Below are 14,120 nucleotides of genomic sequence, written 5' to 3'. Positions count from 1 at the left end.
CAAGTTTTTCCTTTAACGGTAAGAAATTTTATCTCATTACATTTTCTCTTTAAACTCTTATTTCCATTCTACTTTCCTCAGAGAACTTTATCCTAATGTAATATATTTTTATGCTTGAACATCTTTTGTTGATCAATGAAATGTAAATATTTTTAAATTTTAAAAATTAAAAGTTTCCTGGGACACAAAGATCTAAGTATCACATATTCATGCTGGATTGAGTCACCATTGTAATTACTATTTGCACATAATTGATTAAAATAACAAAGTTATTACTAGTTTTTATGACTATTAAACATAAAGAAAATTCTAATATAAATAGATCTTTTAATGAGAAGGAGCTATTCCCTTAATAAGTTAATAATTATTACTTCTTCCTAGAATAACAGAGCATCAATACCACCCTTGTTTTTCATTTTTATTTTCCTAAGTGCTGGGACATCTGCTGGCACAATGCACTCCAGGTTGCAATGCTCTTTCTCCAGATATTCCCCTACTGGATTCTCACTTTTCAGGTCTCAGCTCAAAGGTGGCCTCCTCAGGAAGGTCTGGTCTGGTGATGAGACCTAAGTAGTCCCTCTGTACCCTCTGAAGCTCTTTCCACAGTTAGAAACCATCACAGTACCTGTCACTATCTGCGAGTGTTTTGTGCGGGTGTTTATGTATTGTTCCCCTCTGCTAGAATATCAGTTCTGTGAAACCGGGGACCTCATCTGTTCTTTGCTGACAGGTGGTAGGCACTTGACATAAGTACTTATTGGATGAATAAATGAATGACATGCTGCCTGAGATTATTCATTCTACCCTACATTTATGGAGCAGCTACCAGGGAAGGAGCCATTCTCTATTATCATCAATGCAAGACCCTCCAAGTACCGCAGTGGAAGAGGAATCTCTTTGTCAGCAGGGAGCCTACTCTTATGACTTGAGATTAACCTTGGGGTACAACCGATATTCCACTGGAACAATTAAACTCAGCTCAAAACAACGAAAGGCTAATAGACGCAGAAGGTAACTTGTAACTGGGCAATCTGCGATATTTTCAGCCTGAGATCCTCCCATGGTTGAAAATGTGTGGAGAGACTTTTTGGTAGGTGTGGGGTTGAGTGAATACCTGCGTTTAGTTGACTTTCTACAGACATATTAAAACCTTGCCAAAACATGCAGGGCAATATCATGCAACGAAGAGCTCTGTAGTTCCTGGCCCACCAGGACTGTTCCTTCATGTTTAGCTTCCTTCACCTAGGGGCATGCTCAAGCTAGGCAGACCATATGAGTTCCCATTTTCCTATAAAGCCTGTTTGCTGGGTTTAGATTTTCTGGCCAAGCATGTCTCTTCACAAACTACCATCAAAAAGAACGCCCACACATCTGGAGACAGCCCACTGTCTCCTACCTTATCCAAACAGTACAACACAACACAGGAGGCCCATCATTTCCAAAGGAGATACAGGTAACTTCTTAAAACTATAATGTGGTTGGGGTGGTGAATATGCTAGAGGAGGAATAGAATGAATCTACATTGACCTAGGAAAGGCCAACCTAGTATTGTGATGGGTTAAATACACTGAAAATATCTGCTATCCTGTCAGCCAGGGGTGTCCAACCTTTTGGCATCTCTGGGCCACACTGGAATAAGAAGAGTTGTTTTGGGTCACACATTAAATACACAAACACTAAGGAAAACTGATGAACAAAATAAAGGTCCATGCATAATTTTCATGATACCTGCCACCCCAGATAAGGAAAAAAGCCCTCACATAAATAACCTTAATTATGCAGTGGCCCTTTCTATAGTCTTTTAAAATCGTTGAGCAGGTCCCAAGTTTGTGATCGCTAACATAGAAAATGTGCATATCTAAGTATTAAAACTTAGTAATAAAACTAAATAAGGTTTTAAGTAAATTTACAGTTTTGTGTTGGGCTGCATTCATGGTCATCCTGGGCTGTATGCGGCCCATGGGCCATGGGTCGGACACCCTGCTGTGAACCGATGCATTTCAGTGTACTGTGGCCTCTGTGGGCACTCATACAACCAAACAGCAAGAAAATGGGCTTTCCGACTATGAGGCTTGTGAAATGTTCCCTGAAACAATTCTTTAGTCTGTTCTTAGGTCAGTTTCTTTTTCTCTCCAATTAACCTAAATGGCCAGGTATTTTATAAATTGTCTTTGAGGTTCAATTTATGTTGTATAGGCTTTGTGCCACAAAAAGGCATGCAGCATTGTTTTTGCTGAACAGATTAGTCAGAGCTGCCAGTGAAAAATATTATCTCCTCCCAGAGTCTGTTTTCCTGTTAAATATGGTAACATTGAGTTTGAAAGGTGCACTTTAGCAAAAAGAATCCAGAAACTTGTGAGACAATGTAGGGGTAACACTCACTGGACTTCCATCTTGACTAAAAGAATTCCATCTTGGAGGCCTATGACTCCCTACTTTCAATAAAGTTCTGTAGTTAAAATTAACCTAACCACATCTTTAAAGGAAAGAATGTATAATAATAACATCATTCTTAACATGTTGTTCTGCAAAATAGTCATTTTGTCAATTTAATGATAACCAGAATGTTTATGCAAGCATTATTTTACAGGGCCTTTGGGTGGTCCTCTAACCACGGAAAAACATCTTATAACTACCCCAGGATCAACAGCCGCCTGTTGTGGATCTTGGGACAACTGACCTCATCTGAATTCTCAAGCCCCTACACACAACCCAAGGCCCCTGTGTAAGCCAGCCACAAGAACCCCTTGGGGAGCTCCACTTCTCTTTTCTGGTAGACTTCCTAGTGCACAAGCTCTTTCCAATAAACTCTATCTGCTTGATCTTGTACTGAGTTCAGTGCTCATTTCTATGGCACTGAGACTCAAGAACCTGGCATTCAAGTTCCAGTAATACTTGCACAGATAATAAATTTTTGTTTGTTGAGATTACAAACAAAAAAAACAACAAAGATAAACCATTGACTTTACTGAATGGTGAGAAATAGTGTTTAAAATGTGTCAGAGCCCACATCTTATTCGGCCTAACCCCAGACACAGCAATAAATTATTGAACATCTACTATGTGCTCAATGAACACTTGTTGATTTAAAGACTGCTTGTGTTACAGAACAGATGCGGGTGGTGAATGATATATTATTACCAAAAGGATCCCCCTTTTTTCTCTGGGAGTTCCCCTCCCCATAGTAGGTTCACTTTGCTCCCTGCAAGAGGAAAGATGTCTCTCAATGCCAGAGACTGGTGAAAAGTAAAGGCATTATTTATTTAAAAGTTATATAGACTTAGAGTAATGACTTAATGTCTTCATTAAAATACTAAAGTTCTTTAGAATACCTACAAATACACACAGTCCTTCCTTCTTCCCTTCGCCCAGTCTTGGGTACCGTATCTCAGGAAAAGAAGTAGAAGTTTGTGATTCAGGCTCCCAGCACCATCAGCTGTGTAGCCTCTATGATCTCCAGTTAATCCAAAGCCATGTGGCACTTTCTCATGGCCCACCAGCAAGAGTCCTTTTACCCCTTTTGTTTCAGCCAAAGTCTCTCCTGCTGCCTAAGCCACGTGGCAAAAGAGAGCACCCCATAGCCATGTGGTCCTCACTGTCCCTGAAGCTGTGTGGCCCCCCTTCCTGTCACAGCCAGGTGGTCCCAACTCCTCCAAAGCCTCCTAGTCCTGACCTGGGTATGGCTGCTACACCTGGGTTTAAATCCCTATTCCTCCCCCCCACCCCATGTTACTCTGCAGCCCCATTTCTGACTCCTCCCACAATCAGTTACACATGCCAGCATTCCTGTATCCTTCCAGCTTTACTGGGCTGCCATAGCAAGTCTAGGCAGGCATGGCCCCATGTGTGGTGCCAATCTTCTCAAAGCTCTCATGCACGCCCTGTGGGGGGTGGGGGGGCGCGGGTTGCTTCCCAGTTACATCCAGGGTTGAGGTCACTCCCATCCCCCTGGCTCAAAGCCTGGCCACAGATATTTAACATAGCTATGAAACCAGTTAAATGTCATAGATAGTTAAATGACCATGCCAGAGGTTAGATGCAATGCTGCTGCTGCACAAAACAGCTCTCAATGGCCCTACTCCATATGTCCCATCCCCCAGCTCAGACAGGTGGGGGATTGAGGACATCATACATATATTTTTCTCTAGTATTTCCTGAACACCTTGAGTTCTTATCCCTATTTGCACCCCCACCGTGGCTGCACCGTTATACTTGTGTGTACTTTTGTATTAGTACATTTTAAACTCATTATCAACTAGTGCCCACCCACCGTATTTACATTATAAACATTTCCCTAAAACTGCAATTTTTGTATTAAAAACTTAAGAACTTCTGGTTTCATTAACTATGTAAATAAGCTGTTTTATTACACTTGCTCCAGCTGGGCCTTCAGGGAGGAAATGAAAATGCAAATCACTTGTTAGCATGCTCCCCCATTTTAAGAAAACAGCTCAAATAAGGAGGGTTTGTTCATGTATTTCACCAATACTTGCAGACTGTTCCAAACTCTCTTTAATCAGTGAACATTGCGGTCGATCCTGACTTTCCAACTACAGCGGCCTTTCTCGGCCAATGTACCAAGATACGGATTGCATTCTAGGCTTAAAGTTCTCAACTTTTAAATCGAGCTACATTTATGCGGCCGTTTTGGGAAGCTTGCGCTTTCCCAAACCCAGGCCCGTTTTGGACCCCGTGAGCTCCGTGAGCTACGCGGCGCAAAGACCGGAGGTTATGGGGCAGGAAGGGGCGGAGTCGCTGAAAGGATGGCGGGGAAAAAAAGGCGCTCGGAAGTGGTCTTAACGTTCTGCGCACCGTTGTTCGGGTGCCTGCGGACACGCCAGCAACATGCCAGCCTCCGGACCCGAGCGGCCGCAGCTGCTCCCGCCGTCGCCGCCCGCCTCACAGGAGCAGGGCACCGAGCCGCGGCCCCACGGGGAACTGCAGTACCTTGGGCAGATTGAGCATATCCTCCGTAGTGGCTTCCGAAAGGATGACCGCACCGGCACCGGCACCCTGTCGGTGTTTGGCCTGCAGGCGCGCTACAGCCTGAGAGGTGACAGCGGCCTTGCCGGGGACGGGCTGGCGGGCGGGCGCCCTGGTGGGCTTGGAGCTGCAGCTGGGAAACCTCTGGGGGCCGCGGGCTAGGTTTAGTCCCAATCTCCCTTCCCAGACGCCGGAACTGAGGCATGAATTAGAGAGCTGATCTATGTAGAGTTTTACGGACCGGAGGGAGAGAGCTGGGGGGGTAGAACTACGCAGGCCCTTCAGGCTCCAAGACCTGTGCACTTAACACCCCGTTGTCTCCCCCAAAGCGGGTACGATCCTGTAGTGTTTGCCCGAACTAGGGTGGGAGAGGATCTGTCCCGGTTATCGCCCCTCCTCTTCAGTGTTGGCCCTTCCGTCTAGCAGTTTTTCAGATTAGGAGCCAATTTTTGTGCGCGCGATAACGACGGCGGGAAGAGAGTGAACTGAGAGGCAGGGGCGGGAACTTGGGGTTCCCGACCTTTTTTTTTTTTTTCCTTTCTAGACCCGCGAACCAGTTTTCCTCTTAAACCTTGAAACAAGAACTCGATGGTCCGAGTAGAAGTGACTATTTGTTTTTTCCTTTAAAACGGGATGGCTCCTGGGAAGAAATGTCTTTTGGGGGTTGCTAGGGTCAGGCTTTCAGGAGACAAAGTGGCAGAGTGGGGCCGTGCACGGACACATATCCTTGACACTGCTGGGGGTGGTTTTAAGGGGGGCCCTCACTATTAGTAAAGCGGATTTGCTGTGGTCAGGTGTGAACCCTGCACCCCACACACATTCTAGAAAATGGAAAGTTCCCATCTGCAGTGGAAAAGATCTGAACTGCCTTGGACAACTCTGGGAGTTTTGCTGAGCAGAGAAGGATCCACCTTCCCGCAGTTCTAGGAGTGTTGGCCTTCAATCAACCACTAACCTAGTTTTTACTCCACCTCCTATTTTTAGACCTTGGGCAAGTTACTTGTTAACCTCTCTGGGCTTAAACTTCCCCATGTACTTGGAGTGGAGGAAATAATGTTCAGGCAATAATGATAAAATTAGGTGCTTGGAAACTTTATCCTGGTTACATGGATATCAACTATACAGCTGAGTAGAGACAAGCTTTTACATTCTTATTTTCCTATTTCTTGATGCAAACTTCCGTATTCATTCCTGGTGTCTGTAAAATGGAGATCACAAAGATGCCTCTGAGAGGATTGTTTTGAAGAGTAAATAGGATCATGTATATGAAGTCTTTAAACAGTTACTGTTTAGGTACAACTGAAACATAAAGGTTATTTGCTTTGTAGATCTTTAAAAACTATTCTTCAGTTTTGACCAGCGTTATATATACTATCCCTGGCCCCTGAGCAAGTTTTCTTTGGCAGGATAATCATGGAATAGCCCTGGGAGTCTTCAGGCTTTCCGGAGGCATGCTTTATATGTTGTCTTCACACCTCTGTGAAGGAGTCTTGCCAGCAGGGTAATGGATGGTGCTCTTTCCCTGTCCCCATCTCATGTAGAACTTGTGTGTCTGGTGGTTGCGGGGCTCAGGAGGGCAGTCTCAGTGTGAATTGTGTCGCAGACTTGCCCTGCAGCCTGGGAGCTCCACCCTGATCCAGGGCTCCCACTTGGCAGGGGTCGCAGTTTTCCAGTAGGTCCTATGGTCACTCCCGGGCCTAAGGTCCTGGGGAAATTTTCTTCCACAGAGAAAGTTGGATGGCATGTGCTGTTCTCCCATTTTGAAATTATATGGCAAACTGTTTTTCAGATGAATTTCCTCTGCTGACAACCAAACGTGTGTTCTGGAAGGGTATTTTGGAGGAGCTGTTGTGGTTTATCAAGGTAAAGAAGGGAAGTTAGAAAGCAGGCACAGAGCCTAGGTTGTGTGGGACTGTCGTCTTGCTTGTACCCACTATGGCACACCATACCTGAAGATACCAGAAGCCAGTGGGTGTCTGTCCCTGACCTAGATGCACAATCAGGATACAGGTTAGGATGACAAGCGCCAAATCTAATAAGATGAAATATAAAAGAAATGAACATGAGGCATGTCTTGGCAAAAACAAGTCAACTATGCAAGTGTAGGTTGGGATAAACGTAATTCAATAACAACACATAGAAGATATGTGACATCCATTTTGCCAGGAAAGCTAGTGCTGATTAGGCCAATCACTAGAAATATTGTATATACCAGCTCTAAGTTACTCCCAACAGATTGCACATGAAACATTAATTTCGTTTTGGGAATCATGTTTGGACACAACACATTCGGTTAAGAAACACGAAACCACTAGATGGTGTGGGAATAATTAAAGGACTTGGAGGTGTGTAGTCTAGAAAATTTCGTTGAAAGGAACAGGAAAAAAGTTTTTTTGGGGGGGGGTCGTTCCAGAGAAGGGATCAGACTGGCCTGAAGGCCATCCAGAGTTTGGGCTGGGACCAGCCTGCTTAAAGAGAGGACAGGCTGCCCTGGCTGGGTGGCTCAGTTGTTTGGAGCATTGTCCCGTACACAGAAAGGTTGTGGGTTTGATCCCCGGCAGGGGCATGTATGGGAAACAACCAATCAATGTTTCTCTCTCTCTCTCTCTCCTCTCTCTCCTCTCTCTCTTTCTCTCTCAAATCAATAAACATATTTTCAGGTGAGGATTTTTTTTAAAAGGACAGGCTGCGTAGGGATATATTGAATGCCTGTTGGCAGCTTGGTGGGGGCTCTTGGTGGATGAGCCCACATGGTTCCAAAGTCTGCTGGGTGAGTGAATTCACCTGCTCTGCTCTCCCATCTCTTCCAGGGGTCCACGAACGCTAAAGAACTGTCAGCCAGGGGAGTGAAAATCTGGGATGCCAATGGGTCCCGTGACTTCCTGGACAGCCTGGGATTCTCTAGCAGAAAAGAGGGAGATTTAGGACCAGTTTATGGCTTTCAGTGGAGGCATTTTGGGGCAGAATACAAAGATATGGATTCAGGTGAGGAGACTGTGCTGCCTCAGATATTTGAGCACCCTTCATAGCTTCATGGTTTCAAGTGAAGTGTTGGGGATAAGAAGCCACTGTCTGGGGAGCTGATACATAACTTGAATGTTGTGAGAGGCTGGTTCAGGTTCGGGAACTGCAACTACACTTCGTGGAGGTCAGGTCACACTCTCAGTGATTAGCATTGGGTGCTTGGCACTTTCTGTACCGTGTTTCATTAGCAAATAATGACACAGTTGGTCGCTGTGTCAGGGAATAAGGTGGGAAGTTCATCAGGGGGACTAAATACCCAGAGATTGCCTTGCAGAGGCTTCGATCTCCCTTTTCAACACTGAGCGGCCCTTCACACTGTAGGTGGCACTGATGTGGTAACCATTTCTGGTGTTGCCATCTCCCCTCCACCCTGCTGGTGGAGAAAGATGAAACATCTCACTAATGGATGTCCACCTCCCCTTGTCACTTGGTGGTGCCATTTGCTGAATCCAGCCCAAGTCCTTTGCCCCTTTGTCCCACTTATCCTTAAGTCCGGTTACAAAAGCAGATGTGTCCCTCTGACTGTGTGCATACATGGTGTGTGCAGGAGGTGACAGTTTGCTGGCTGGGCAAAAACCTTCCACCTGGAGAGCATGAGTATCATCCAAAGGAGACAGTCACATCTCCAGCCAGCTAAAGAGATGTCAGCCTGACATTGTCATAATTCTTCAATTAAAGCCTAAAATATGCATTTTCTGTGTAATCTTGAGATCTGAATGTTGGCAACTTCATTAAGTTTTAAAGTGCTGGGCAGACCTGTATTAGGCAAATTCATAGAGATAGATAGAATGGTGGTGGCCAGGGGTGGGGTGGGGGGTGGTTAATGTTCAAAGGTATGGAGTTTCAGTTTAGGGAGGTGAAAAAGATCTGGAGGTGGATGCTGGTGATGGTTGTACAACATTGGGAATGTACTTCATGCCACTGATTGCAAGCCTAAAAATGGTTAAAATGGAACATTTAATGTTATGTAAACTTTAAGGAGTGTTGTGTGGGCCAAATTATTTCTGTAAGTAAATGGTCTGCAACCTCTGTCCTAGGACACCTCAGGCTGTGAAGCTGCTTCCCTGCCTAAATTGTGCCTGAAATCCTGCCAAGTGTTCAAGTCTCTATTGTTGCTTAAGGGGCCTAATAAAATCATGGCCTCAGTTTAACATTGCATGAATGCTCAGCTTTTGGACTTCAGTAAGAGTGTTTGTCCTTTTTATTTAAATTTTAATCTTTAAATAATTAGGAGTTCAAGTACAGAGCAGTCCCTGTACCTTTTACCCAGTTTACCCCAAAGGTAACATCTTGTACAAATTGACATGGGCAAAATCCACAAGAGCTTATCAGATTTCTCCAGTTTCACGTGTATTCATTAGCACATGTGGGTATGCAGTTTTAGCACATGGTGTGTAGCCACCACCAAAGTCGAGATACAGAACTGTTCCATTACAGTTCATCTTTTTAAAACCTTTGATACTACCTTTCCGGAACTGACTGTGTCCAGCTTTCCTCCAAAAAAATTAAGAACTGCGGGACTAGAACAATGTGACACCAATGAGTGGAAATTTAACCAGAGAAGAATGTGAGATTCTGTACTTCTCAGCTTCCAGTTCTGCTTTAGAAGGAAGGCCAGGAGTTAAAGTCCAGAGACCACAAATGGGAGAAAAGTACAAAAGTGGTATAATATGGGTTTGCTGATATTTACAGATGACTTGGCATTTACCTGCTAAATTGTAATTTTAGATGCAACTGTTGGAAGGATGCTGTCAAGGTCACAGAAAGGAATCCACAGTCCTCTGTTAGTCATTAATGTGTATGGAACTGTATGTTCTATTTAAGGCCTAGTAGTTTCTGTGGGACATGGATAAACAAGAGCATGTCCATCGGGCATGACAGAAATGGTAGACGGGTGTAGAGACTAAGTCTCCTGGGGACCACTGGAAGAAAGTGTTGAAATGGGGGAGGGAGAGGAGGTGACACCATGACCAACCAAATATTTAAAGGACTTTTATATAGGAAGAAAAATAGACTTTGTTATGGCTCTAGAAGACAGACCTAGGAGCCTAGACCAGGCCTTAAATTAAACATAACCCAGTGAGATCCAAGAAATTTATGGAGTGCATTGGCTATCTTATAACCATGAGCCAGAGGGAACTGTGGAAGGACAGTGTGATAGACAACGTGTGACGCCATCTCATGAGATGCTGTGATAAATGTGTGCACGTTTTCTCTCTTTGGTAATTCTACAGATTATTCAGGTCAAGGAGTAGACCAACTGCAAAAGGTGATTGACACAATCAAAACCAACCCTGATGACAGAAGAATCATCCTGTGTGCTTGGAATCCAAAAGGTGGAAAGCGTCCTGGCCATCCTCTCATGTCCTCACTGTATGATTAGCACATGGGGAGGCAAGGAGGCCTTGTGCGGGGGCCTCCTGCGGGAGACGGGTCCTGGGAACTGATCCAGCCCCATGGCTCCTCGGGTGACCCTGGGCACGTCACACTTGGCCATATTTTCACCCTCAGATTCCCTATAAAAATACTTGTAAGATTTTAACATTTTAAATTGGGGCAGATGACATTTCAGATCCCTTTACCTTGATATTAAGACTTTTAGCAATGGTATTTTAAAATTAAACTTTACCATGGTGTAATAAAGACTCTGAGTGGAATATCTACATACACTATAGAGACTTGGAATACAGAAGGGTGTTCCCAACACCCTAGTTTCCTGCGGCCTCTGCAAATGAGTTCATGCTTCCTGTAAGGGTAGCACAAATAGTTAATTTCAGCTCAGATGGGAGGGTGTTGCTTCAGTTGTAAACATCACAGAAAGCTCCTGCTAATGGACAGGTCCCTGTCAGGTTTGTGCCATTCCTGGGATTGGAACAGTGTGCTTTTGCCATGAGGGGAAGGTGGGTCACAGGGGTCAGTATGGCCCAGTGGCTCTTTCTCATGACCCCCCACTTACGAGTAGGTTTGTGCGTCGCTCCTATTTTACTTTGCTTATAGCTGTGCTCTTTAAAACAACCGCCTCTCCTTATTTTTGTCCATGCTGGCTCCTCAGATCTCCCTTCCATGGCCCTACCTCCGTGCCATGCCCTTTGCCAGTTCTATGTGGTGAATGGTGAGCTGTCCTGCCAGCTGTACCAGAGGTCAGGAGACATGGGCCTGGGCGTGCCCTTCAACATCGCCAGCTACTCCCTGCTCACCTACATGATCGCACACCTCACTGGCCTAAAGGTGGGCGATGCTTAGGAAGGGGGTAGTTGCTTGTCTAAAGTGCTGAGCTCTTGGACTCTTTAACACGAAAAAACTGAATTGCACAGAATTCTTATTAGTTTTAAATAAAAAATGAACTGACTCACTTTGTAACTTTACATGGAACTTTCCTGTCCTTGTGGTCTATACGAACAGGTTTATATAGGTTATTTATAATACAAGATAACTTTTAGGAGTTAACTTTTCTTAAAAGCAACACTGGTTAAATTCTTTACTTTCTGAAAAGCTTTGAGATGTCGGCCTACTCCATATAATGTGTTTTGAAATGATATGATGGTGTGTTGTAAAGGGATTAAAACTAAAACACTTACTGTTTTGCTTCCTTCCATGCCATTCAGCCAGGTGACTTTGTACACACCTTGGGAGATGCGCACATTTACCTGAATCACATTGAGCTGCTGAAAATGCAGGTAAGAATTGTTATTTACCGCACTTTGAAGATTGGTTGTGTTTCTTGATAAAATGTTGATTCTTCCTGGTGCTATGACAGAGATAAGGTGACCTGCTTTGACTGCAGAGCCCCAGTTTAGGGACAGGTGGGTGGCAGGTGGCCAGAGACAAGGCAAACACATGTCTCAGCAACCAAGACACCTAATGTGACATGTGCCATGGGGGACTAAGTACCAGTGTCAGAGAGGGAGAGCCACATTCAGACCAGAGAATTTGGGACCTTCCCAGAGGTGGCATTCAACCATATTTTTACTTAGAGAATTTAAATGCAAATGTTCTGCCTTAATTTTATGCTAAATACAATATTTAGGTCTGAACTTTCAAAAATCTGTTCAAATCCATAAATTGTAGCAGCCAACAAATGATTTGAAATAGCAATAAAATGAGTATCTGTGCATAAAGAGACCCAAGATAAAAATGACAAACCAGCCCTGGCTGGTGTGGCTTAGTGGATTGAGTACTTGCCTGTGAACCAAAGGGTCACTGGTTCGATTCCCAGTCAGGGTACATGCCTGAGTTGCAAGCCAGGCACCCAGTAGGGGGCTCACAAAAGGCAACCATACATTGATGTTTCTCTCCCCTCTTCTCCCTCCCTTCTCCTCTCTAAAATTAAATTAAAATCTTTTTTAAAAAATTACAAACCAAAAACATTTTAGGCCCTTCCAGGTTAGGTCCAGGCTTAGAAGACTCCTTTGAGAAAATCGGTCTGCTTTGACTTGGAGGGTGACTTCAAGGCTTACAGATGCTTCTCTCTGGCCGTCCCTGTCATGCTGGACAGAATAACTTAAGGACACCTGTGTCCATACCCTCATTGCCACTGTGCCTCCCTTTCTGTTGTCAACAGATGTCACCTTTCCTCGCCCTTTCTGCCAGGGACTGTTGGATTGGGGATTATGGGACTCACGTAACCATTCTGAGTACCTACCAACAATTACAGATAAAAAGTAAAAGACTGTGTCCCATCCTTCATAAATTTACCAAGAGCAATTAATCATAAGAACTTACACTTGGTGAGCCACCAGGCTCCTGACACTGAATGATTCCACAAAGTACCCTCCTCTCTGCATGTGTATGAGGGCATCGCTTAGTTATGCTCCAGTATTGTATAACCATGGAAAAGGTATCTACAATATTACACCCTGTAGATAAAATGCTGTGTACTTATTTCATGAAGGGACATGGGGAGCAGAATTAAAGCAGAATTAGATACAGCAAAATAATGGTCTTATGTTTTTATCGTTTTTTATCTTTATTTTTTTAGATGACTCCTTTTTTTTTCTTTTTAACTTTATTTTGGTTGTCTTGTTTGCCCACCTCCCCACTTACGTTGTTTTTAGCTTCAGCGAGAACCAAGGCCTTTCCCAAAGCTCAGAATCCTTCGAAAAGTTGAGACAATCGATGACTTCAGGGCTGAAGACTTTAAGATTGAAGGGTACAATCCTCATCCGACTATTAAAATGGAAATGGCCGTTTAGAGTGCTTTTAAAGGAGTTGTTTAAAGGACACTGTGAATCTTCTTAGGGGTTAGTTGTTAGTTTGGGTGCTTTGTTGGAAATTTTTTTTGCTCTAAAGTAAGAAGAAACTAGGTGAAAGATCAGTTGCTAACCTGTCAGTTATTCATTAAGACTGGTGCCACTGGCAAATATACCTGTGCTGGTTCTGTTAGTGACAAAGGGCCTTGAGTTCCGTTAACAACCCAGTGAGGGTACATGCAAATGCTGAGACTATGAATAAAATGAGAATAGTAAAAATGTACACACTCCTAACAAAAACATGAACGTGCATTTCAATCCCATGTTTGTATGAAGGTTAATGATTTCAAGAATTAAAGCTGTTCCCTCAAATTTGAGCAAACTAAACATCAGTCATAATGTATAGTTGGTGTGGTTATCAATATATACGATTTTATTTGTTTTATACATTGTTATAATAAAGAATTGTTCTGCATTCATCTGGGTTTTTGTTTTTAATTCTCTATTGTCGTTCTGCACAGTTCCTACCTAAAACAGAAGAATTGAACCCTCTTAAATAAACATGCTGTATTCTTGTTTGGATGCTGCTGAGAAAGTAGCATGTGTTTTAGAAATGCTGACTAAACTATATTTTAAATTTTTTCTGTGATTTATCTAATTCTAGCTACATTTTATTAGTAAAAATTATTTCAGATAAATGGTTTTTTTAAGGTTATAAAAGACAGTCTGTGATATAGCACTTTGCCCTCACTAGCTTCAGTGTGATGTGAGTTCTGTAATGAGCGTGGGCTGAGCTGGAAAAGAGACGCGGCACCACTTCAGGGGGATCTTTGTATATTTGTTGCATACCAGATACCCCACGGTGCTGCAGAACTATTTTTATTCTGCTAATTTTTGACAAGTGTTAAGTAGAATAAGGAATTG

At 43.6% G+C, this 14,120-nt stretch overlaps 1 protein-coding gene across 1 annotated transcript; it reads left to right on the top strand.

Annotated features, from left to right (window-relative positions):
• Positions 1 to 4,744: 4,744 nt before the first annotated feature.
• On the top strand, positions 4,745 to 13,675 carry TYMS (thymidylate synthetase). Its single transcript, XM_045849682.1, has 7 exons — positions 4,745 to 5,053; positions 6,773 to 6,846; positions 7,794 to 7,968; positions 10,242 to 10,343; positions 11,060 to 11,235; positions 11,613 to 11,684; positions 13,062 to 13,675. The coding sequence occupies exons 1-7, from the start codon at positions 4,846 to 4,848 to the stop codon at positions 13,197 to 13,199; spliced, it is 945 nt and encodes a 314-aa protein (XP_045705638.1). The 5' UTR covers positions 4,745 to 4,845; the 3' UTR covers positions 13,200 to 13,675.
• The last annotated feature ends 445 nt before the right edge of the window (positions 13,676 to 14,120 follow it).

Source organism: Phyllostomus hastatus, unplaced genomic scaffold (assembly GCF_019186645.2).
Source record: "Phyllostomus hastatus isolate PE091 unplaced genomic scaffold, TTU_PhHast_1.1 phas_contig_80, whole genome shotgun sequence".
Lineage (NCBI taxonomy): Eukaryota > Metazoa > Chordata > Mammalia > Chiroptera > Phyllostomidae > Phyllostomus > Phyllostomus hastatus.
The sequence above is the reverse complement of the archived record's forward strand: the minus strand, read 5'-3'. Positions and strand labels throughout refer to the sequence as shown.

Coding starts and splice junctions, on each gene's coding strand:
- TYMS (XM_045849682.1), top strand. CDS start 4,846: ATGCCAGCCTCCGGACCCGAGCGGCCGCAGCTGCTCCCGCCGTCGCCG. Junction 6,847..7,793: donor AGCTGTTGTGGTTTATCAAG/GTAAAGAAGGGA, acceptor CATCTCTTCCAG/GGGTCCACGAACGCTAAAGA. Junction 7,969..10,241: donor ATACAAAGATATGGATTCAG/GTGAGGAGACTG, acceptor GTAATTCTACAG/ATTATTCAGGTCAAGGAGTA.